Below are 24,829 nucleotides of genomic sequence, written 5' to 3' on the forward strand. Positions count from 1 at the left end.
TCCCAGTGACACCCGCACCGGCTCCGACCTCCTCAAACTAAATGTGAACACAGCTCCAGGTTTCCATGTGACTCCGTCCTCCTGCACAGAACACGGACCAGTACAGCGCTTGGTGATACACGGCACAACACAGGTCGGTGTTTACTGAGGGATGTTCTGCATCTTTAAAAACACTTTAACCTTAATAATAAAGGTAGAAGAGCACATGTTGGGCGTAATGCAGAAATTCAATAAATTCCTTTTGATACTTAAAGTGGAAAACATGTTTATTAACATTCTTTCAAGCTTTCCTTATTCAAGGCCATATAAAAAAATCTCTGCATTTTGATTATACGTATGTTTTTGCTTTCTACATAGTTACAGAGGTATTATATAGCATCTCCTTTTCTCATGATACACTGGTAAGTACTGAGTTCTGTTAACAGTTATAAGCACTTGTTTTCAGATCAGGTATTTGAAAAGAACAATTTTTCTATATACATAGTTTAGCAGACTAGTGCAGCATAAAATGCTCTTTAGTAGGAGGTATACGAGGTGAGGATCAATAGAATACTTATCTAAAATTATTTTCTATGTGGAACTAAACCTCTGGTTTGGTCGCCCCCCGCTCCCCACAACTCCCAGGTCACCCCCGGCAACCAGACTGCTCCCTGGAACCGGTGGGATAATTCATGCGCTTCGGGTGGATCTTACCTTGAAAACTGCTCAAAACTACACACATACTCCAGGTTTCCTCATCCTAGGAACTGCTTGATGGATCTGCTTAAACTCAGATACTGTGGCAAACTCCACATCACTGCTTTGAGATAAAAGTGGAATTTCTTCCACCTTGTTTTGATACACCAGCATACAGAATATTGATCTGTTCTACATTTTTCTTTCAGTAGTGGTGACAGTTTTTAGGAAAACTCTATACAAACATGCAAATACATTTTTTGTTGGGCTTAAGGGGTAACACATACCATACATGTAATAAATATTGCTATCGGTATGACCCAGTTGTTGCTACAAAATGGAAAAAAGTACTTCCAGATAAATCCCATTTCAACAAGATACATTTAGAGTTTGTGTGATATTTCTATTGATATAAACTATTAACATTATTCATTAGCGTTGTGAGGTCCAGTTAAGCTGTTCATTTTGAGAAGACGGAACATGACTGAATACCTGAATCAAAAATAAATCTATCCGTAATGATTTAACCATAGTACTACTACATGAAATGCTGCTCCTACTGAAGAAACCAAATGGATTACAGATTAAAATATATTCCCTACATCAAGGTTTGTAAAGTCTAGCCTTAGGAACTCTTTGTTTGGACACTGCTCATCGTCAGGAGCCTCAGACGGTGTTGGCCGCCCTGAACTCCCTCTCATCACTGGGCTGCAGTTGAACCACTACGCTCTCCTCGTTTATTCCGTTTTCTGCATCACTGCTGTCACCATTGTCATTGTCATCCTCCTCGTAGTCCGAGGACTCGGTCGCGTTCTGGTGGGATTGGGACAGCGCCCCGAAGGACTGCGTGCTGACCGAGGCCAGCGGCCGCAGCAGCGGCGTGTTCTCAGACACCTCGTTCTCCTCCTGGCTGCTGTCTGTGTCCGAGTCCGAGTCCCCCTGCGACGGGACCACCTTCTGCTTGCACACGGGACACGTCTTCTTGGTTTTTGTCAGCCACGGGTCCACACACTTGCAGTGATACGCTGTTAAAAAACAAAACACGAGTACGTCATTATCTGAACGAAAAGGACAAGGAAACCTGCTCAGTTGTATTTATGTTTAGTAACACAGGAGAATTTTAGAATTTAACTCGTACAGAGAATTTTAGTTACACATGTGTTGGCACGTAGACTGTCCATCCTTACGTGTAAAACACCGGATAGATGAGGATCTCGGACACGTGGATATATCCATGTGAATGAATCCCAGAGCAGTCCTGCAATGGGCCGCACTCGACAGAACAGCGGTAAAAGCGTCTGGAGGAGCTCCAGCCCTTGCAGCAGACGTGCCCCCATCACCGACCTCCACCAGGACTGTACCGAAACATCCTACTACATTAAACAACCACGTGATTTTGTCGATTTTAAATCAGGCGTACAGCTGGCACTGCAGCTACACTGGCCTTGTTTAAAAAAAGGTGTTTGAAAGTATCTTTCTTACGGTATTAAAAACTCAGCTCTGCTTCCCAAGTGAGACTCCTGTCTGGCAAAGAGCTCCATGCTCACAAGGGCAGGTGTGTTGTGTTCAGTACCTGCTCAAGCACACCAGCAGCACATTCTCCACAAGAACTGACAGTGCTCTTTGTGTTGTTATGTATTTGTCAGCAATCTTTGCTGTCGGTGACCACTCAGTCACCTCTGCAGTCCCAGCTGGACAGACGCTGGGGATCTGCTCCTTCTCTTCTGAAAGCTCCTGCTTGTCAGCCTGTTTTGAAATGGGTTTGGAGAGTGAGGATCTACAAAGCTCAGCCTGTCACCTGCTGCATTCGCTGGGGATGTAAGGCTGGGATTTCAGTTCCTTCTTTTATTTAATCTCTTTGTGATGTGATGTTTGCTGTTGCAGTGCCCAGTCAGAGCAGGAATTCCAAGAGGAAAAGCTGGGTAAAACTGCACCCATCCAAAGCGGTTGTAACCAGCTAATGGACTGGGAGGTAGAGAGGGGCTCAGGCTGGGCAGGATGAGCCCTGGCTTTGTTGGTAAGATTTTACACAGCTTTGATCAAAAAAAAGTTTCAATTTAGAGATGCTCTTGGGCGTCTCTTCCAGATTTCTATGTGTAAGCTCTTAGAACACTTCTTGTACTGGTGTGCACTGAAGAGCTGTCTCGTCTCGTGGACGGACGCACACGCGAGCACCAGACACAGCTTTTGCGGGGCGCTGTATTTGAGACAGACCGTGCAGACAGTGCACAATGTGTCACATCAAAAACGCCCCACTGATTTCTGCACGGACAGCACTGAGTCCAAGTGCCACCAGGCAGTGGACACACCACATCCCTCCATCCCTGCGTCACTAATTCCTGACTTACATTGGATGGGTTCGTTATCTCAGAGACAGTGAAAGCCTATTTTTTAATGTAACGAGTAACTCTGGAATGTCCTCCCTGTTAAATACAGACATTTGGGGGACAGTGCCAAGCCCAGATTTTCTTTCATGTGTATATCCAAAGAAAAATGCAAATTGGGAATGCTGGCTTTTTTGCTTTTAAAAAGATGAAAACAAAGTTTGTTATTTTCCCAATTTGTATATAAATTTCTACATATTATCAAAAATAAATTGTATTAAATCAATCAATAAACATATCCACAGGGATTTTTAGACATGGCGTTTTAGAGAGCTGGTTTACTACAAATACCAAACGTACAATACAGCCGCTTACCATGAGAACACGGCAGGATCCTGAGCTTGTCTCCATCTTCGTATTCATCCAGACAAATGGCACACACGTCATATTCGTCTCCTGCAGCACAGAGTGGAGAAATGAACGGTAACCGATGTGACGCAGACCTTCCAAACGCACCCAGGTTTCTGGGCTGGTCTCACGGGCTGAACAAACTCTTGCTCTTCCCTGTCCACGCAGGGGCAGGTTCTCTGAGCCTGTGTAGTTACTTTGCTACATTTCTCTCCTCATCAGGACTTCAGCTCATTTCCCTTCAGGTTAATAAAAATTTTTTAAACTGCGTGAATTGCTCGCTCTCTATCATTCTTATTAGAAGATAAAAGTATTTAAAATATAAGATTCACTTATTAAGTTTGGAGAAAACTTAGGCAGAAAATAGCAACAAAGATGACGGGGTAAAAAAAGCAGAATAATCATCACCACACCATTAATGAACTGCCTACCGGGGGTGCCCCGGAGCAGCCGCAGGCACAGTGTCCCTGCTCACGGGGACCCCGGCAGCCCCTCAACCACCCACCGCTGCATCTCAGGACCCGCCTCACAACCACCGCGGAAAAAGGCAAGTACGGAAACTGCTGCGAAATAAAGGATCTTGCTTAAATCGGCTGTGTATGACAACTCTTCAGTAAGCAAAATTATCTCCTAACTACTTGGTACGTTAAAAAAAATAGTATCAGAAACACAGAATTACCCATCGCATCTATGTGTACTTGTGAACAACGAAAAATGCCAAAAGAGAACTGCACAGGCTTTGGTAGACCTTACAATTTATCTTCTCTGTTGGAGCATAACTGCACTGTGCAGTCAGGCACACGGGTCAGGAACGAACAGTAATTAGATGAGTTACAATCCCATTTGCAGGGGAAAAAAAAAAAATCCATTTAGGAATCCACAGTAAACTGCAGAACTGCACTTAGACTGGAGCAGATTTTCCAAAGGCACTGAGATACACCTATTTCCCACTATTGCTCCATCACAGGTATCAACCTGCATATAAAGATATGTACAGAAAATAAATCAATACACAATTCCTAAAAATATATGTTTGCTTAAACTGACACATACTCTTACAGCTTATTATCTGTCACATGTTGGGGTTTTTCCACGTGTACACAAAGCATTTCCAAGCTGCCAGTCCAGAGCTGAGCTCTTCTTGCACACAGCAACACCAACCCAGCAGCTCCATTTGCACAAGTCTTGTGGACACAGCAGCTCCCAAACTCTGGACTCTTCATCAGATTTCTAAGCACTCATTTAGGACCCTAAAACCTTCAGCACTCCATGTAGGAAAAAAAAAAAAAAAATCGCTTTGTTCCTTTTTGGTTTCTTAGTGATATGCCCACAGTCTCTTTCTCCCACAGCATTCCATCTTCACTAATTTTGATATTTTCTACAAGAGTGAGAGGTTACGCCGTAATTTCATTGCAGTTAAGATCTAAAAATCTTTTCAGTCGTGGCCTAGATTCCATTTTAGTGTGAAGTTAAACTAGCTTGGAAATAGTATTATATATTTCTGAAAATACATACCAATTCACAAAATTTCTAACCCCTGTTTTTTCTAAATTATTATTCTTCAGAATATCTGGAATTGTTAATGATCAGATTACAGGCACATGACATGGATCTGTCATTTTGCTGTGCTCACTTTTGCTATGAACACATCGTATCAGCTCCCCCTGACTTTTGCATGTCCACAATGGAACCCATTTTGCAAGGAACCACAACAACTGCCCCAAAACTCCTTCGGTGTAGCAAAGAGATTTGGATACAGCACAGGTTGCATTTTGTCCTTTTAGTAAAAGGACTTAAAAGTAACATAAAGGATTCATTCCATAGCAGTAGATACAAAGTGACCATTTGCTTAAAGAAACTGGAATCCTCGTTGCAAAAATAAGATCTTTGTGTGTTTTTCATAAGCCACGGATGGCAGTGGATACCTGAGCATTTACAGCCAGGTTCACTTACAATGTCTGACTGAGTTTCAAACAATTCGTATCGTGTAAGAGCAAAAGCAAAGAAGAAAGAAAATGGGGAAAACAGCAATAAGGTATTTTCATACACTGGCTACTTGGTCATGTAATTCTGAGACAGTTATTACAGATGCACACAATCAGCTGAAAAAGACACTGACTTTCTTGAGGGAACTTTTTCCTTGCAAATTTATCTTTAAAGTACATTTTAAATTTTTAATTCTAATTAGATTTCATAGAGAATCAATACGAGGAAACAAAATTAATATTAGCTACATTGGCTTAAGATAATTTTATAGAGTTAACTTTAAATCCATAGCAATGGGTCATTACAGCAAGGTTCAGTCAACCCTGCAGAGGAAAACACTTCCTTTTTTTCTCCAAGGCTGACTAACATTGCACAAATCGTGCGTCCACTCCGACTGAACATCTGCTTTGCACAGCGAGAGCGACGTCGTTAATAACGCAGGTTGGCGTCACCAAGGTCTCCGAACCAGGCACGGCCTCTGGGCCTCGGAAACACCTTCTCTGTTGACTCTTGTGAAGCAGCAATCCATCATTTCCGTTACATACTTCTGCGGCCTTTTAATCACATTCCTTGCAACAGCTTGTATGAATGAACGATCACATGGTAAAATGGTAACACATTTAAAAAAACAAAACAAGGAGGAAAAGTAGTGGGTTTTTTTCTGCTTTTAAGGAGTAGACGACAACAGAGAAGGACTTAGGGCAGCTTTTCTGTTTCACTGACTAAAGTAACTTACTACAGCTTTATTTCTCATCTTGTCATTAGATCTTCCATAAAACTGATCACTACAAAGACTCAAAACAGCAAGTATTTTGGTACTGAACTGGAATCACTCCTGCCCACACAGAACTATTCTGATTGAATGAAAGGACTGCTCCTCTGGAAAAACAGACCAATTATACCCACGAGATAGTTTTGTTTTTACAAGGTCAGGGAACTTATGTGCCACTAGTACTTACCAGTTTCCAGACAATCACAGAATCACAGATGGTTTATGTTGCAGGGCCCTCCCCAGCCCCCCCAGTGCCCCCCCTGCCATGAGCAGGGACATCTGCACCAGCTCAGGTTGCTCAGAGCCCCGTCCAGCCTGGCCTGGGATGTCTCCAGGGATGGTTCAGCCACCACCTCTCTGGCCAACCTGGGCCAGGCTCTCACCACCCGCAGGGCAACAATTTCTTCCTCATGTCCAGCCTGAATCTCCCTCCTTTAGTTTAAAACCATCACCCCTTGTCCTGTCGCAACAGGCCCTGCTCAAAAGTCTGTCCCCATCTTTCTTCTCGGCCCCTTTTAAGTCCAGAAAGGCCGCACTAAGGTGTCTCCGGAGCTTCTCTTCTCCAGCTGAACCCCCCAGCTCTCTCAGCCTGTCCTCCCAGCAGAGCTGCTCCAGCCTCGGGTCATTTCTGGGGCTCCTCTGGCCCCTCTCCAGCAGGTCCATGTGTGTCTGTGCTGAGGACCCAGAGCTGGACACCGTCGTGCTGGTGGGAGTTCTAAATAATGGAAATAATGCATCACAGCGACTGACTGCTGTGGTCACTGTTAATAAGAGCACAAAAACAAAGTCCTGTGGAATCTCTGTACTGATTTTGTGGTGTATTAAGCAACACTTTAATTCTCAGCCACAGTCTGCATATGGTGTCCGCTCTGCTTCCAGTCAAGAAAGGTTACAACTCCTCTGTTTCAGTGAGGACTGGGTCAAGTCAAGCTTTTTGTGTGCTTTCACTCCAAACTCTACAATTTATTTCAAGTATACTCAAAATTACCTCCAAAACCACAAACCCCCTCAACTTGGAGGTTTTTTGGTGTTAAAAATAACAGAGTCTAACTATTTAGACAAAGAATGATCCACTTGCCTTTCTTAAATTTATGTACAGGAATCTTCTTAAGCTGATCCTTCCGAAGCCGATTCTTTCTTGCTCTGTGTCTGTCTTGCACGAATTTTGTGATCTGGAAACAGACACAAATAAGACAGCATGAACAGAAGTTAAAACAACAAGAGAACAACAGAAGTTATAATTTATGAGTCCACACAGTAAGTTGGTCACAAGGGAACCTCAGCTCAAACTGGATCACTTCTTCCCTTGCCTGGACTCAAGGATGAAGCCAAACAAGCCTAAAGGATGTTCTCGATGACCATGGCACTTGAAACCAAAAGTATACAAGCTTTTTTTGGAAAGAGAAAAAAAAATGGCCATTGCTGCAAACTGAGGCGGGATGGCACATTCCACAGCAAAACACAATTCATTCCGTTTGGCCAGTTTTGCTCACAGTTTCAGATTACTGCCGCTCTTTTAGAGAATTCTTCCCATTTTGATTTGGCCCGTTTTCATAGTATCGAGGTGTAGTGTGGGGAGGAGTAAAGGGGCTACTCCAAGCCATAGTTACTTGCTCTCTTCAGCTATACTAAAGTCACTGTTTCAATTTTCTTAGTAGTTCCTAACGCTATTTCTGTTCAGTTTCTCATTCTAGCACCTATGATAGGACATTATTTTTCAAATATTATGACAAACAACAAAAAAAATGGCCTTAGCCAAAGTATACACACTAACAAGTCTTTTGAAACTTGCAGAGGTGCTCTACACCTACCTACGCTGCGGATAAACACAGAGTATTAATGTGATAAACTCTTATTTAAGGCACCTCTGAAAGGCATTGACAGACTTCACAAGAGATTATTTTTTTAAAACTATGAATGTATGTATGTTATGGATAAATATTATTAGGACCATTTGAAACGGTAATCGGTTTTGGCAAAATGAAATTTATTTATCCTTCTGCATGACACCTGGCTTCACTGAACTGTTAATTCAGGCTCTTTTAAACCAGCTAAACAACAAACTCTATGCAGAAACTGCAGGTTTTCTGCTGTAATTCAGACACTTAGTAACACTCAGAGTCTCCACATTCATTTCTTAGTTAAAAACAAGATTTCTGGAAAGAAGCAGGGCCAAAACCACAAACGAATGAGGACCAAATCCAACCTGGAACCATCCTGGGATCAAGTTTACTGCACCAATTAATTGTCCAGTGCTCTAATCTATCAAGATCTGTGTCAAGGCCTCTCTACGCTCAAGGGAACCAACGTCTCCTATTTAGTACTGCTGGCAAGCTTAGGTACTGTGCATCCAACTGCTCTGACCAGGTCATTGCTAAAACATTCCAGACTGATAAAACTTTCCAGAGATTCCAAATGCGGGATGCTCAGTATTTGGAAACAACACCTGGCTATGCTATTTTACCTTTTATAGGAGCCACGTGCCCAGCTGAGAACCTCGTCAGGTTACGTATATGCTGTAAAACGTATGCTGCACAGGGTTCTGAGCTTGCTGCCTGACGGCTATTCCCGTGTAACAGCCGGTGAGGACGGCTCTGCGGGACGGTGGGAGCGGCACACGCTTGGCCAGCTGGGACATCCTCCAGTGTGCAAGAGCACAAGGACAGGCCGTTCCTCATGGGGCGACCAAGCACTTGGGCAGTGCAAGAGGAACAGCGAGGACAATTCTCTGTCAGTAGTTACATTCCAGGTAGAACACCCTAAGGGCTCCTGATATCCCTGTGCCAAAATTCTGCACCTGATTACTGTACTGAGAAAGTACCAGACGACAGGTAAGCACGGCACAGGTACGGCACGGCAAGCTTTCCCTGCTCCATCACTGCATCCCTTCCTTTAACCTCAGTGACTGTTCTATGACCATTTGTTTGAAATAAAAAATGTTATTAAAAGAAGGAACTTACCATAAATATGACGATGAGAATAAGACAGATCCCTACTATTATCAGGAAAGGAATTAAGTAGTACTCCAAAGGAAGACTGAACTCTGGGATTAACACAACATGGCCACTGCAGGGAGAACAAGATAACGCTTTCTAAATAGGTTAGAAATTAATGAACAATGAATTAAAGAATAAACATAATGAAAGAAAACATGAAAATAAAAGGTTATCGTTAGATACACTAAAGGAATACCTACCTGTGCGCAACACGGAAAAATCATCCCATATCCACATAATGTAAAGCCAATTAAATAAAAGGATAAAACAATGTTTCTTAGAACATTTTTGGAGTCAAATCTAATTACTGAATTCAATCATACATAAATCTAAAGCAACCAGGAAAACAACCTCATAGTTGCTTTGACAGCAGAATGAGAAAAACATAACGTGACTATCAAAAGATACTGTGAAACCATTCTTATTTACTGAAGCATTTTGGGTTATACAGGAGGTTTAGTTTCAAATCATGAGACATGGTAAAGTGCACCCTTTGTCCTCTGGAGAGTCAATAAGTTGCAGTACAGTAACCAAAAATCTTCCTTTTCCATCCTATTCAAGGTACATATTTTAACCATCTTGCTCTCACAATGCTTTTCTTTTTAAATTTTTAAACTTTAAACCAGAACAGAAGCAGTGCAAACCTAATCAAACATCCTCTTAGAATCTTCTTGAGCGCATCCTGCAGATTCACCTGGCGTAGCAAGTTCTGCCTTGTTCTAGAACTGTTAATAAAGCATGAATTTTCTTTTTTTTTTTTTTTTTAAAGACCAGCATCTAACTTCAATGGGAACTGACATACATTCTAAAAAGAACACACTCTTCCATCTGAAATATGCATACTCTCCCAAACATTCCTGTGATTCCCAGACCATTAGCTAAACACGTGTTTAATGCTATATGAAAATGAAAGGGGTAACACTTGACAAACATATGGTTGCCCTCTTGCACGAAAGCAATTGATATTAATTTCAAAAATGTTTTCTGCCCACTGCTCTCAGGCACAAGGTTTCACCAGGAACACCTACAGCCTCTATCATCACAACATCCTATTTTAAATCCATAAACGTTAAAAAGAGGCAATGATTAGTGCAAGGAATAACACAACTGCACGTGGGGTAACTTACCCCTTTTCGTAAGTAAATTCTTCTTTAAGAGAATTAGCCGATGTCTCGCCAATGAAGACAGAAGGAATGTCAATCTTCTTTAAAATCTCAACTGTATCAAAAAGCAGGAAAATAAAGCTATTATTACGCAGAGACTTTATGGGCACTCTTAAGACATAAGACTTGAACGTTATGAGACTATCATAACGTGAAGACATATTTTAACGTAATGACACACAGACTGATGCACGTGCATGCTATACCTTTACATCATATAAGAAATGGTATTATTTTTCCTAGCGAACATCTAGAGACTTTATTGCAGGTATAGAAATAAAGATTCTTAATGGAATATTTAAAGGGAGCATAAAACAAAAATATTTAGACAAAAAAAAGAGCTACAATCAGAGGAAGTTTAACCAGGACATGATTCTTACTCAGAGATTTGACAAAGCCACACAGCTCCATTGATTTCCTGCAAATTTTAATACATCTTTCTTCCCTCCTTTTTAACCTAAATACAAATGAACACGCTGGAAACAGCTGTGGCTAGAAAAGGTCAAAAAGAAAGAAAGAAAACAATGAACAAATCCCACATTTTTATTTCAGTCTTAAGAAACTCGCTGGAACTGTCTCCCCCTTCTCTGTTTACTAGTGAAGGCAATAATAAGAAGCTCAAAAGATGCAGCTCAAATGAAAGATTATCGAAAATAAATCCCGTACTCCAGAAAACTTTCTCCTGGGCTTTGCTTTGTGCGGATTTGCACGTCTGACTTGTGCTGCACGTTCAAGGGCCCCGGTCTCCTGAGTTCAGCCGGTCCCAAGCGCACGGTTGCCCCAGGCCAAGGCTCCCGTGGCTGCGCGTCCCTCACAGCCCAGCCTGCCCCGTCCCTGCCGTGCACGAGCTCTACACGGACACCGCACTGAAACCCGGAAAGAGGATTCACACAGGCGGGGAATTCATTAAAACCCCTTCCACAGGCTTTCTGGGATACTCAGCCACCATTTCCTTTGCTCAAAGTTCATTTCCTAGTTCACTCAGTGGTGTTTCTACAAGGAAAGACTTCTTTTGTTCTCATCTATGTTCTTGTCCCGTATTGAGCAAACTCAAAAACTGGACAAAATTTTAAAAATGGCACAAAGAACGTTGTAACAGCACTATAGACAAAAAGCACATACCATAAGCCAAACCCAAAATTTTGACTATATTACAAGATGTTCTGCATATGGTCACTCCACGAAAGCTTAAAATCAGAACGGCTAGCATCAGAAACAACCAGAAAACGGTGCGCTGGTCTCTAAACATTCTTTTTCCAACTGAAAAACTGAAAATATGCACACGTAACATGTAATCATACAAAATCAGAATGCATTTGCCCAAAGGAACAGAAAAATGTACACAACAGTGCAACAAAACAGAACCACTAACAAATACTAAAAAGTCGTATTCTAAAGTCTGATTTCCTTCCAAAGGAGTAGTTCTTCACTTTTCTTGTATTTCTTCTTAATTAACACCACATCGGCTATTTTCTACATCAGTCATATAAATCTCTCTCATAAATTTAACCATTTAGTCCAGAACAGTTGAACTGAAATTTAAAGGAAAACCAAAAGAAACACTCAGAAAATGTACAAACTCAACACCACAAATAACACACAAGTATACACATATGTTCTATGCAAACATCTCCCACTCCAAAATGTTAAAAGCAGGAGGATTGCTGGCCGCAGTGTTTTTTCCGGGTTTTGTTGTTGTTTCATTTTTGTTTGGTTTTTAAGTGAGAGTTCATCCCAATCCTTTACACGGATTTTGTTTCTGCACGCTCTGGTGGTGAAATGATTTTCAAACAGGAGAGAGAAGTGATACCTGTACTTACTGTCGTTGGATCCCATGCTGATGAGGTCGTCAGAATCCACATTGTGAACGATGGCCGCCTTGTATCCCGCTCGCTGGGCATTTAAAACCTGGGAGCCACACAAAGTGTTACTGGAAAGGCTACGGCTTCAAAATATAGTAACCTGTCTGTCCTAAGACACAAGACACGTCCAGGAAGTTAGAAATACAACCGCAGTTTCATTTGCACTTACAAACCAGGTGTCAGCTTTCAAAATGATATCACAGTATTATTCTAACACTCATGTAACTGTTATTTTTCCAGAAAAAAATCATTCAATATTGTCTGCAGACAGACAGTTTTTACATGTATTAAAAACAGGATTAAAAACTTTCTATGGGTAAATAAAAATAATATTTAATCCTAATTGAAAATAAAGGTACTACCTTACTTGGGTAAACTAGAAATTACCACTTGATAGCTCATGAAATCGCACAAGTAATATGTTTTCTGTGCCTTTAGAGATGTGGGAATTTCCTACTTGACAGCCCAGGTATCAGAAGCCTTCTCATGGAAAAGCACAGAATTATAAATATGGGTACAAAACTATATATTGTGTACCAGTTATGTTTCTGATATATATTGGGTTTTTGTCAATACAAGCAAAGCCTAAGGTCCATGTAAATGGCATTTGCTGCACTATCACTAACATAAACATACCTAAGTTACAACCGTTTGTCTTGGATATTGCTTCTAATGCACACACACCAGTATAAAAACTCATCACAAGATGCAAAAAGCACTAGAGAACCTTGAGGAGCACTTGGGTTCATCCCGTACTCAACTCCTGTTTCACACTGGGTTCTCAGCCTGGCTGCAACGGGACAGACCGGCTCCGAACTGCGCTCGGACGGGACGCGGCCAGAGTTTTGATTTCCACTCACACGCATGGATCTAGTTAAGGAGACTGTACTGCAAACACATATTGATGTAATCGGCAAACATAAAGCCATTAAGTACAACTGACCAAAACAAGTGACAAGATCACAGCTTTAAACGCCTTTGAAACTGGAAAGCAGCGGCAGCATTTGGATATTATGGCATCGCAACAGTTTTATTAACCAGTCCACAAATATCAGCTACAGCATGATCCTTACAAACAAACACAGACACCAATCCCAGGAACCGAGAAATCACCACCATGTCTCTTTTACAGCAGACTATTGTCACCGGATCTCAAAAACGCAGGGGAAAATTCTGGCGTTCCTTTTCAAGACCCCTCCCCTCAAGGCCAGGAGAGGGGAAAATATATGTATATACAAACATAGACACACACATACATACATACACACATCCCACTTCTCAGGAGACATACAACAGTGAGGAACATGAGTTGTAACGCTGGAAAACTTCACTGATTATTCTAAAAAAAGGTTCTCTAGGTCAAGCTTGAAATATGAAGCTTTCTTGCATGCTGCACACAGCAAAAATAGGTAAAAGAAAAGAAGGCACAAGAATTTTAAATAAAACAGTCACGAGTAAGACAAGGAAAGGATTAAAAGCATTGAACATCTCCCTATCTGAGCTGGTGACACAGAATGGCAGGAATGGAGTCAGCCCTGGTAGCACATCCCAAATCCCGCAGTGCTGAAACAAGGAATACAAAAGCTCACTGAGTGACTGGAGCTTTAAAGCCGCCTGGTTATCACGGGTTCTTTCATCTGCACATCCACATAAATGTGCAGCTGTCATTAGTAGCAGTTTTTATGTAGTATTAATTTATTTGTTTGCTTGTTTTATTTCTTTAACCACAACACCACGCAACTGAACATACCGCATAGCAGCAAATACAGTTGGATCTCCTTTTAGCTCATGAAAGTCAACAACAAAGTGAAGAGCCCTTGTTCCTGAAGACATCGTTTGCTACCCTGTATATCAGGTTCATTTTCAAGAGAACCATACATTCTAGCCAAACACAAATAAGTCTATTTTTGTATTTTTAAAATAACACAGAGAACACTCCACCTCAGTTGCATGTCAAAATTTTCACAACAGAAAGATGCCCTGATGTCCATGTAGCTGCTGCAGCTGTTCAAACCCTCCGTCCTGCCCCCGGGCCCGTCTCTACCCAGCAGGGCCCTTTCTCCTTCCCCACCAGCCCCACACTCTCATTGCCCATGGGGTCTCTGTGAGCCACACCATGATCCAGCTATGAAAACCAAACACAAATCAGGAAAGCAGCTTGCAGATTTTGGGTGCTTTTAGGTCATCTCCATTCCCTAATCTCCTGTGATCCCTGGCAGCAGAGAGTCCAACTGGCAAGAAAAGCTGATACTGCTACCGAATGCTTGCTATTATAAAACCACAGCATCCTTATTTGCCACGTAAGCTGGCTCACAAACAGGTAATCTGAAACTAAATCATATTACAATACTGCTTTATCTGCCTGCAGACAATAAAATTCCCCCTTCTCATCAGTATCTATCCTGCTCTTAGCTACAGGTATTTTTCTGAAGCGCCAGTAAAATCTTTAAGACATTGAAACAGAGGGGAAAAATTAAAAGCAAGAATTTTACCTTGATATCAAAGTTGCACTCGAGCCTTCGAATTAAGACAATAAAAGCACTGGAGGAGTTGTCCCTCAGCGGAGGTGGGGCTATCGGCTCACACGCATTCTCTGGTTTTGAATTTATTAGGAATCCCTAGAAAACAGGAACAGAAACAGGAGCTTCATTTCTCTTCCTGTTAACGAAAGGGCTGCCAGACAGCTATAAGGAAAGAAAACGGTACATTTTCATACAATAGCTAAATAAGTTCTTATTATCAACTCAGTCCCACATCACAGCAAGATTTCAGCTACATCGCTATTTATTTTGATTCATCAGAATCTTTATGTCTGTAAAGAATTGGAAATTTAGAAAAGAATACAGTTTTTTCAATTACAAAACTATAACATTTTCATCCTATTTCAACCAGTATCATATCATTTTTTAAAAATAATAAAAATCTTAATCAAATAAAGAAAAAAGTTTTAGTATTATATTCAGGACTAAAACTCATTATTTCTACGCAGGTGACGACATCTACCTCAGTTAAGACACAGCTGTCTAATAGTTAAAAAGGTTACAATCAAAGCTCCTTATATCTATTTTTGATGTATTAAATTGGCTCACTACTCCAGCAAATCACTTAATCGCCCTCTGTTCCTCAATATAGTCAGTGAACAACTATACAGCTCTAACACCACTTCTCCCCATGATGAAACTCACGGGGTGTGAAAACAAAGTCGTCTTGAGGTCTCATTTGCAGAGGAGTTTCAGGTTACAGGAACGCTTACAGTGATTTATTCCCTTCTGGGCTGAGCAGGACACCATGCGACCACAGTGATCCCGCCTTGTACCTTCAGGGCAGCTCTCCCATCCCAATATGATTTTATTTGGAGCGTAAGACACTGCAACCGATAACTAACAAAAAATGTGTATATGTGCTATCTGCACCTTCCCCGCTAATCACACAGACTAAAATAAAACCGCATTAGTGCATCTGGCATCCGCTGACACCAGCACAAGGTACTGACATCTCATGACATCAACGTGGGAGAAAACAACGGTCTGTCAAACTCACTTTATCTTAGACTCCCAATCATGCAGCTATTTTAAATGTATTTATTTATTAAAAATGTTCAGCAACTTGTCTCTTACATACAAAAGGTGAGATTACTAAAATTCTCTTCATTTGCAGGCAACAGTTCATATCAGATCCTGTCCACATTTGTCTTGCTTGAGCAGCAGATTAATCAGTTCTGTATTTATCTTTCCTCAGTACTAGATTAATTTAACTTTTATCTTTATTATCTTACAGAAGAAGTGTTCAGCAGATACAGTCCTCTCTATATATATTCAGGAGATATATCTTCAATTTATTACTTTTTTTTTTTTTACCTTCAGGCCTTCTGCTGGCAGTCTGTAGCCAAATCTAGCAGGCAGATCATCAAAGGTCTGGGTTCCATTTTCAAGGTTATACTAAGAGAAATAAATTTTAAAGAAAATTCAGGTTTGCAACAAGAGAGAAATAACAAGTGTAAACAGAAATGAAATAACATTGTGTAATTTTTTAGACTAAAATCTTTATCAGACATAGGACCTCTTGTGACCATGTCAATGAAATCACAAAATCGCTTCTTCTACTTGTCTTCCACTCACATGGCAACATCATTCTCCTCTTGTCTAGTTCTCAAAACAAGAAGGTAATAGATCTTTTGTTAAGTCATCTATATGTTAGATCTTTCTTTCTACTGTCTACAATTCAAATACCATAATATTTGCAGAAGAGAACAACCACCAACCAAAAAAGCAAAAATCTGAAGAGCAGAGGGTTTGGGGTGTGTTGGTGTTTTGTTTGGGTTTTTTTTTCAGGTGATGTTTTTTTGCTTCGAATTCACTTGTGTACAGGGAAGAACAGCTTTCAAACGGTGGGTTATTGTAGGCAAAGAACAGTCTCCATATGTTAACCCTGCTCAATTCCTGCTATCTGTTCAGGTTACTTGCTGAAAACTGTCTCTACAGTTTTGTTTCATACTCTGAGCCTTCATTTCAGAACAGAGGAACCCTGTCAAGCCTTTGTATGTGTGGAAGCTTTGTTTCCCCTGGCCTTGTCTCGCCTGTCATAGCTCTACAATATGCAGAGTCAATGGACAATCCCTACAATAAAAACTGTGAACTGTGTGTGCGCTAAAATTTCTCTCATTAAAATTTAAAAAAAGTTGTGAATTATACAGTAACTGACTCAAATGCATACCAGTTGGTAAGTTGTATTAAATAGTTTAATGACTCAGAAATATTTGTCTATTCATTGTATCATCCAATTGTCCTACACAACGGTCAAGCCAGAAACATGTTCATCTCGGAGGGATAAGACGTTTCCTCACAGCCCGACTTAGACAGTAACTCAAACTACAGTTCAAAGAAAAACACGATCATGAGTTCCCTTAACTCCTTCCGAGGAGCAACACTGCAAAGGAGCTTCCTTCCCATGGGCTCTAACAAAACGGAGGGGAAGGAGGCAGCAAGGGAGCGGTTTTGTGCCCTGCAGCCCCGCTGCGTCAGCCCAGGTTTGCTCCTGCTCTCCACTCCGCCGTCACACGCGCAGCCCGGTGCCGGTCGCTGCCGCCTCCGCGCGTCCCGAGCTCCTGCTGCCACTTCTCTGCAGCCACCCACCAAGCCCCAGCCTGAGCAAGACTCAGGCACGAACGTGCCTGTTTTTTATCCCCTATTTAAAAAATAACCAACTGTGCTTCAAATATATGTAACAGTACTTCACACAAACGTAATCCTCATTTGAGGCTGCAACTACCTGAGAAGACAAAAGCATAAAAACACACCTAAATCAGTAAAGAAGAAATTCTTTTGTTGGTGAACCAAAGACTTGGGCTGGAATTTTGCTCCCCAAGCAGGCAATGATTAAACCATGAAATCGCGCAAGGTCTGGGCTGTCTGCACAGCTCGTGCTCCATGTGACACAGTGTGCAAACACCCGCTGCTGAGTGTCCTGAGCGTCCCACCGCCTCATCCCCAGCAGGGCCAGTGTCTGGTTCAGCTCTCTGCTCCCCACTTCAGTGTGCACACACCCGCTCATCCCCAGCGGTGCCGGTGTCTGGTTCAGCTCTCTGCTCCCCACTTCAGTGTGCAAACACCCGCTCATCCCCAGCAGGGCCAGTGTCTGGTTCAGCTCTCTGCTCCCCACTTCACAGTGTGCAAACGCCCGCTCATCCCCAGCGGTGCCGGTGTCTGGTTCAGCTCTCTGCTCCCCACTTCAGTGTGCAAACGCCCGCTCATCCCCAGCGGTGCCGGTGTCTGGTTCAGCTCTCTGCTCCCCACTTCACAGTGTGCACACACCCGCTGCTGAGTGTATCCTGAGCGTCCCACCTCCCCAGCAGTGCCAGCGAGTGCCTGGTTCAGCTTTTCACGCCCCACTTCAGAGAGATTCTCAGAATACACCCGGAACTTCCAAATATCCAAGAATAAAAGACACTTCCTTTTTAAGTAGAATTATTTTAGAATACTGCACACTGATACTTAAATAGAAAAAATTAAACAAAATTTCCAAAATGCCTTTTTTTTTTTTAAATTCAGGTTAGTGGAGGTTTTTGGTTTGGTTCTTTTCGTTATCTTTTGCTTTGTGGTTTCGCTTGTTTGTTTGTTTTTGTTTTTCAAATCTTTTCCAAGGGAGGAAGTAGGTTTTTACGAAAAGAGGAAGAATGGGCTTGGTGAGAGAGGAAGGGGGAGGAAATCAGGTTTACAGTAGAAAAACAGTTTAAAATTTCACAACAGAATGATGATGTCAGTTCCACAGCAAAGCAATTATCTAGCTGTGTTCTTAACATTTTTATCTACAAAAAATAATAATAGAACAACCCAAAGATCCAAATAACATAATTCAGCATTCATCAACCCCACATTATGACAAACTTTTAAGTATTTTTATTTTAACACTTAGTTTCAAGTATTTTTCACTTTGTTCTCCTAAATTAATTGATATGATACTAACAGCTCTCCTGGATATCACTGTAACTAGCAGAGAACATAGAGACTACAGTTTATTTCAGTGGCTTAAGCTCTATCCTACAAAGACACAGATAACATCCTCCATCAAACCACACAATGTATAAAATTGGTAATAAATAGCCCAGCAACAACACTGACCCTACTATGTTTGTTATACTGTTTATGAGCCCGAAAATTTGAAATTCTACACACTCAAAAAAAATTATTCTTAATGACAACAGAGATTATCAGCTATTAAACACATATATATATATATAGGTGAAACATATACAAATACTTTACTGACAAGGCCTCCAGCACACACACAAATTATACTACCCATAGAAGACTATTTTACTTTATTTTTATACAATTAATCTACAAAATGGCATCCATCACTAGAACTTAAGTTGCTGTCTAAACCAAATAATCATGAAATGCTTAACAAGGTTATAACATGCTCTAGGATGTCTGGTCAGACCAGGACTGTTTAAGTGACTATGGGAATTAAATGCTTTCCCTGCCATGGTACCCGAGCTCACATGGTGCATCTATAAGCGCATTCGAAAATGTGCAATTTATTTTTTTTATTGAGCTACACTGTTAAACCAATTCTATTCCAAGCAGACTGTACTGATTCATTAATAGATTAGTTTAAAAGAAGATTCAATTTTACAGAGATTTAATCTATATAGAAAAATATTCTTATACTTACTGCTAAAATATCTGCCTCCACAGGTAAAAGATTCAGGAAAGCGAATAACTGAACAGTCAAAATAGTGTATATCTGAGTGGCAGACAACATCAGCATTCCTATTGACAACAGCATATTTTATTTAATACCTAAAAAAAAAAAATTTAAAAAAGAGTCAAGGCATACAGCAAATATTTTCCTCTGTCATTTTACTGGGCTAAAACTTACCCTCTAAAGAAATATGCAAAATTTACTTTTGAGAAACAAGTATCTTTAATTTGTACGATTATTTTAGAGATAGAAGTCCCTTTCGCTAAGAGCACGTAACCGCCATGGGAATACACACACAAAACACAAAAATTAGAACAGTAACACCTAAAGCCAAGCGATAGCAATGCAAGCAGTATACAAGAATGAACATTCCCATTATACTAATCATCCTTAGACATTCTTAATTGTAATATTCCCTTCTTCTAGCATAAACCCACATCAGCAAAATTCCTCACATACCCAGAGTAGTTTTCCTAAAAGCATTTATTCTAAACACACACTTGCAAACCCACTGGTAACAATCACAACTAGTTCTGCCCCGGTCACTGCAATTCACACACGTGCAAACAGGACTTGTGCTCTGGGCAGCACATCAGTCTCCTGGAAAGCCTGTGCATTTTTCAGGTCTTAAAAACAAAGAACACAAGTACTGTGTAAAGTATTCTTGTATGCATTTCACAAGCCCAGGACATTAAAAGGAAGTTAATTCTGTTTTGTTAATAAATTTTCATTACAACCTGCAGCAAAAAGCAACAGCTTGTGTCTGAAAATAGAGCAGCATGTTTCCTAACAGAAACTGTTCTTTAAAACTGACGATTTATCATCAAAGAATAACGGTGAGCATCTATCAGCAGCACTTCCACGCACAGAACTGGAGAGCCAGCCACTGGTTCCGCCCTGTGCAGCCGAGCGGAGAGGCCGGGGACGCTCCATCCCCATCCACTGCACACAGACCCTGCGGCTGCCGGACACCGGACAGAACAGCGAGACACCTCTTCACACTGAAAGCTTATTGCAAACAAAAGTACTGAGTGAGGTAATCCATTTCAGTGCTTAAACCAATACTTTTTTGTTTTTCTTTGAAGACAACTGTCTTAACAACAAAAACTCTTTAGAGCAAGGAACAGTAATGGAGAGTTACCCCAGCTCAGCCAACCACACCAGCCCTTCCCTCGCTAACCTGGGATACAGCAACAGGAGAGCGTAGAGCCTGATCATCACCATCCTCAGAAAGTCCCTGGCACCAGAACAGCCCCCCTGGGACCCGCTGCCGATGGACACAGGCGAGGAACCTGCCCCAGGCTCCCACTGCAGAAACACAGCCCAAGGCGGCGAGCCGGAGCTCTGCTCTGCACGGAGCACTCACGCCTCACAGCTCCTGTGGGCACCGCTGCTACACACACAGCGATCAGCGCTCTGCAGAGGAGCTCCAGACTCCGCTTCAGCTTCCGTAGAACATGGTTACATGCACGCAATCTCTTCAGAATACAGAAGTACAAAATATCCTCTTCCCCTTATACACATAAACGTGATAAAGCTAAAAAATCCAATGTTCAAAATTCCAACAGATCCAACAAAACCCATGTGATCCAGTACACCTCCTGCTTCAGAGTATAAAATGAGCAAAATAAAGCACCACATTGATCATGGAATCTAAGCACTTTCATTGCTGAATTTAAAAGAATTGCTTGGTCCACAGATGGATGACTAAGTCTTTCTAGCGATTCTTCTGGCCTCACAGCAAGAAATTATTCGAAATGATCCAATATTACTATAACAGTTTAAATAATTCAGAGCCAAGTTTTAAAAAGTAGATGGTATGTGCTTAATATAATTGTTATCAGAACATCTGGATTGCCTCTAACTTATTTTATTGGAGGAATTAAAAGAACTTCACAAACAAACTCAATTAGGTCATCCAAACCGGTTGTATAACTGTTGAAAATCTTCAAATTCAGGCTTCTTATTCCAATGGTTCCAGGTGGATTTGTTTTCATTTGACTGCAGTATTTAATTCTGAAAACTGTAACTTTGTTGACTCAACCGAGAAATCACAGACAAGACTACTACGTTCTCTTTCAGAATCGAGAAACTACTAAGAATTCCTGCCCCACCCTTTGTGGGTTTTCTGAGCAGTAAGCATTGTTCCACAACCCAAAGTCTTCAACATTAATTAAAGCAAAAAGTTAGATTTGATTTAAACTCACACTAACACGAAGACAGGTAAAATTCACTATTACTAATGGGAAGAAACAGCTGATATTTTCAAAAACAGCTCTCATGACTCTGACTTGGTCATTCTGAATTATGATGCTTTGTGAAACTTTCAACTAGTTAGCAGAAGTTACATATACATAATCTGTAATGAATTATGAAATTCTTTAATTTTTCTTTCTAAATTAAGATTTACCAGTTCCTCTCAGTCTGCCCTGACAAAGACGACATCGGTGAAACAGGAAGGATAAAGAGCAGTCGTTCAAAAATATACAATCATTTTTAATATGACGGAAGCAACAATACACTTGAAACTATCACAATATTGTAACCAATACAGTAAATTCAGCACATACCTTAGATCACAGAGAAAGCATTAAAATAGTATTAAGCAAGGTCAGAAAATACCAGAATTAAAGTCGTCCTTGCAAACATGCATGCACAGCGCAGCCTTCTCTGTCAGTTCTTCTGGGCCCAAGAACTGTTGCCTCAAATGCAAGCAGAAAAGCCTCATAGTTCCTGAAATTCCACCGCTTATTTGTAGACTACACTCCTAATTGAATGAGGCAGCTTACAGCAAACAGAAATATAGGTGTATGTAATTAAGGACTATGCTGTAAACCACAGAAAATAAGTTCAATTTGACTCTGCATTAACTTTCAGCACTTTACACCTGATTTTCCAGTAGGCATAGTCAAAGTTCTCCTCAAGTAACTTTGGGCTTTTGAGCGTCTCTTCCCACTGCATCCTAGAACTCGCACACTCGACCCAGGAGCCACATCCCTCGACTGAACAGGATCACCAGGTAGAACTGAGGAGGGGAAAACCCGGGGGGTGCTGTTATCACAGCACATCTACGAGCGGTAAGGCAAACATGGAGCAAACATACTAACCTGGAATGGATCAGACAAGGTATTGCCCAGGAAGACAAGGCAGCAGTGGTATGGTTGTACATACAACAGAAAATACATTTCTCCTTACACTTTCAAAGGAAGAAGGTACAATGTCCCTTCCCACTTGAAGATAAGGATGGCTAAATGAGCTCGACACAACACCTGACAACACACAACAGGCAGATCTACCTGCTGCACCAGACACCAAGAGCGCCCTACCCACCTCTTAACTCAGTAACAGCATTGTTTGCATTAATAATGAGGGGTTATGAAACACACAGTGTTTTTAACACCAATACACCGACGCCCAGAACAGAACAGGCAACCTGAGCGGAAAATGTCCTTCTGGATACAACCACTCCATCTCGTCAAAAATACCAGTTTCATACTTGGCAACGTGAACAAGCCTTGCAAGCACATTTAAAACAGATGTCATGAACAAATTACAAGGCTTGGGACAGAGAGGATAAGAATATTCAAAACTTTTGGCAACTATCCACAAACTAAGCTCCAAAAAGTATGTATAAATAGCAAATGTTCAGAAGTTTGCATCTCAATCAACTCGAAACATATTTCACAGCAGAAGAGAACACAAAGCAACTCCTTGTCCACATTGTTATGTTCGAGCTTCAACTCCCTCCAGAAAATGTTCTTTCCTCTCCCATTGGTGAAAAGAAACTAACTTCTACATCTGTATTAAACAAACTTAAACTCTATTTTACTGCCAAATAGGATCACAATGCTTGCAGCAATCACAAAAAATCATATGAACATACAAAAAAATTATTTGTCCTGCCACAAATTTAGTGACAACATTCTAAGTATTTTGGGCTGCCGTGTCAAAATACAATCAATGAAGTTCACCTTCCAAAATTCCACAAGCAGAGGATGCGCAGAAGTTACACAGGTAACAGCAATAACTTCCACATGTATCTCCAAAGGCCCGATGTCTACAGCTCTTGCATCTTCATGTCATTACATGGCTATGACCTGAATGTTCACCTGCGGCCTACCCTCCGAACCGACAGCTCGCACACAGGTTCAGTGCTCAGCTCTGCTGAGGCGCAGGAGTCTGCTCTCACGTTTTTCCCGGCCATTGCGGTGTCAGCCACCCCACGGCACCGCCCTGTCCCCGCCGTGACCGCGGTGCACAACCAGCCGCGCACCGGGGGGCGGCCGGCCCGGGGACGCGGCCTCCGCCACCCCAGAGCCGCCGCTCCCGGAGCGCTCGGGGGCCCGCCCGCGTCCCTCCCGCAGCGGCGGCCCCGGGAGCGGGGCACAGCGCGGGCGGGCGGGGGTGCCCTGGGCCGCACGGCCCCGCCTCGCCGCTCCAAGGGTGGAGGCGAATAAGCGCTGCGCAACGGAGCGACGGGCCCGGCAGCTCCCGAGCCGCCGCTCGCCGGGGCGCCCGGCAGCCGGGGCAGAGAACCGCGGGGACCCGGCGAGCGCCCCCCCCCTTGGCGCTCACCTGCGGGCCCGGCGGGGCCCGGCGCGGGCAGCCCGGCGCGGCCTAGGCCCACTCCATGGCGCGCGCCCCGGCTCGGCGGCCGCGGCGGAAGTCCCGCCCTGGCGCCGCGCGGCAGGAGCCGGCAGGCCGGGGCAGGCCATTGCTCGCCCGGGCTGTCACTCAGCCGGCCGCGCGTGACGCGGGGCGGGCTGAGCAGGCGAGCGCCGGCGCGAGGCTCTGCGGCCCGCCCCCCGCGCGGGGGGAGGAGAGGAGAGGCGGCCCTGCCGCGCCGCCAGGGGGCGCGGCAGCTGCGGCCGCTCAGAGCGCGCGCGGGCGGCGGCGGCCTGCCCCCGGCTCCCGCCTCGTTCCCCGGGCCCCGCCTTCCACCCGGCTGCCGGGGCGGGCGGGGGCCGCAGCCTCCGCGAACCTGGGGGCGGCGCCTCGAGTGTCTGCGAAAGGTTCGCCGCCCCGGGACTGCCGCTCGGGCCGGCGCCGGAGCCCGCGCCCCGCAGCGGGACGAGCCCGCGCCGCGCCGCCCGCGGGCCGCGCCGGGGCCCGCGCCACGTGGGGTTTCTCCTCACGGACTTTAGCGCAACTCTGTGGTTAAAAAAACCCAAACCAACCAGGGAAACACGCCTGAGAAATGTGAGCTTCCTCTCATGTTTACAAAAACTTTTTCTCTGGGCAAGATACAGCGCGTTCTATCCACATAAAAAGGATCTGTGTCTGGAGTTATGACTGCCTGACCAGCCTCTCAGAAACAACAAATCTTTATCCTGTGACCAGATTCACAACACGTAAATGAACGTGATTGTGTTTGAAATGTTTTGCCTTTGCCAAACTGGATGCTAAATTTCAAAGCTAGTGAGGTGAGATGTAAAAAGCA

The 24,829-nt window shown here is 42.8% G+C and overlaps 1 protein-coding gene across 2 annotated transcripts; it reads right to left on the reverse strand.

Annotated features, from left to right (window-relative positions):
* Positions 1-248: 248 nt before the first annotated feature.
* RNF13 (ring finger protein 13) lies at positions 249-24,047 on the reverse strand. Of its 2 annotated transcripts, XM_065639719.1 has the most exons (10): positions 23,965-24,047; positions 19,360-19,487; positions 16,044-16,124; positions 14,679-14,804; positions 12,145-12,232; positions 10,289-10,379; positions 9,126-9,231; positions 7,244-7,337; positions 3,375-3,455; positions 249-1,700 (listed from the first exon to the last, which is right to left on the reverse strand). In XM_065639719.1, exons 2-10 carry the CDS (start codon positions 19,471-19,473, stop codon positions 1,342-1,344), a joined length of 1,140 nt encoding a protein of 379 aa, XP_065495791.1. In that variant the 5' UTR covers positions 19,474-19,487; positions 23,965-24,047; the 3' UTR covers positions 249-1,341. The 2 variants fall into 2 exon arrangements, with proteins under 2 accessions (XP_065495791.1, XP_065495792.1); XM_065639720.1 differs by lacking the exons at positions 14,679-14,804; positions 16,044-16,124; positions 19,360-19,487; positions 23,965-24,047 and having other exon boundaries at positions 12,135-12,186.
* Between the last annotated feature and the right edge of the window lie 782 nt (positions 24,048-24,829).

The sequence above is a fragment of the Caloenas nicobarica genome, chromosome 8 (assembly GCF_036013445.1).
Source record: "Caloenas nicobarica isolate bCalNic1 chromosome 8, bCalNic1.hap1, whole genome shotgun sequence".
Taxonomy (NCBI): Eukaryota; Metazoa; Chordata; class Aves; order Columbiformes; family Columbidae; genus Caloenas; species Caloenas nicobarica.

What these genes read in the sequence shown, in the direction of transcription:
- RNF13 (XM_065639719.1), bottom strand. Translation starts at nt 19,473, where the DNA reads ATGCTGTTGTCAATAGGAATGCTGATGTTGTCTGCCACTCAGATATAC. An exon ending in CAGCATGGGATCCAACGACA is followed by an intron (nt 10,380 to 12,144) that starts GTAAGTACAGGT and finishes TTTTTGATACAG; the next exon opens with TTGAGATTTTAAAGAAGATT. An exon ending in TTCTCATCGTCATATTTATG is followed by an intron (nt 7,338 to 9,125) that starts GTAAGTTCCTTC and finishes GTCTGTTTCCAG; the next exon opens with ATCACAAAATTCGTGCAAGA.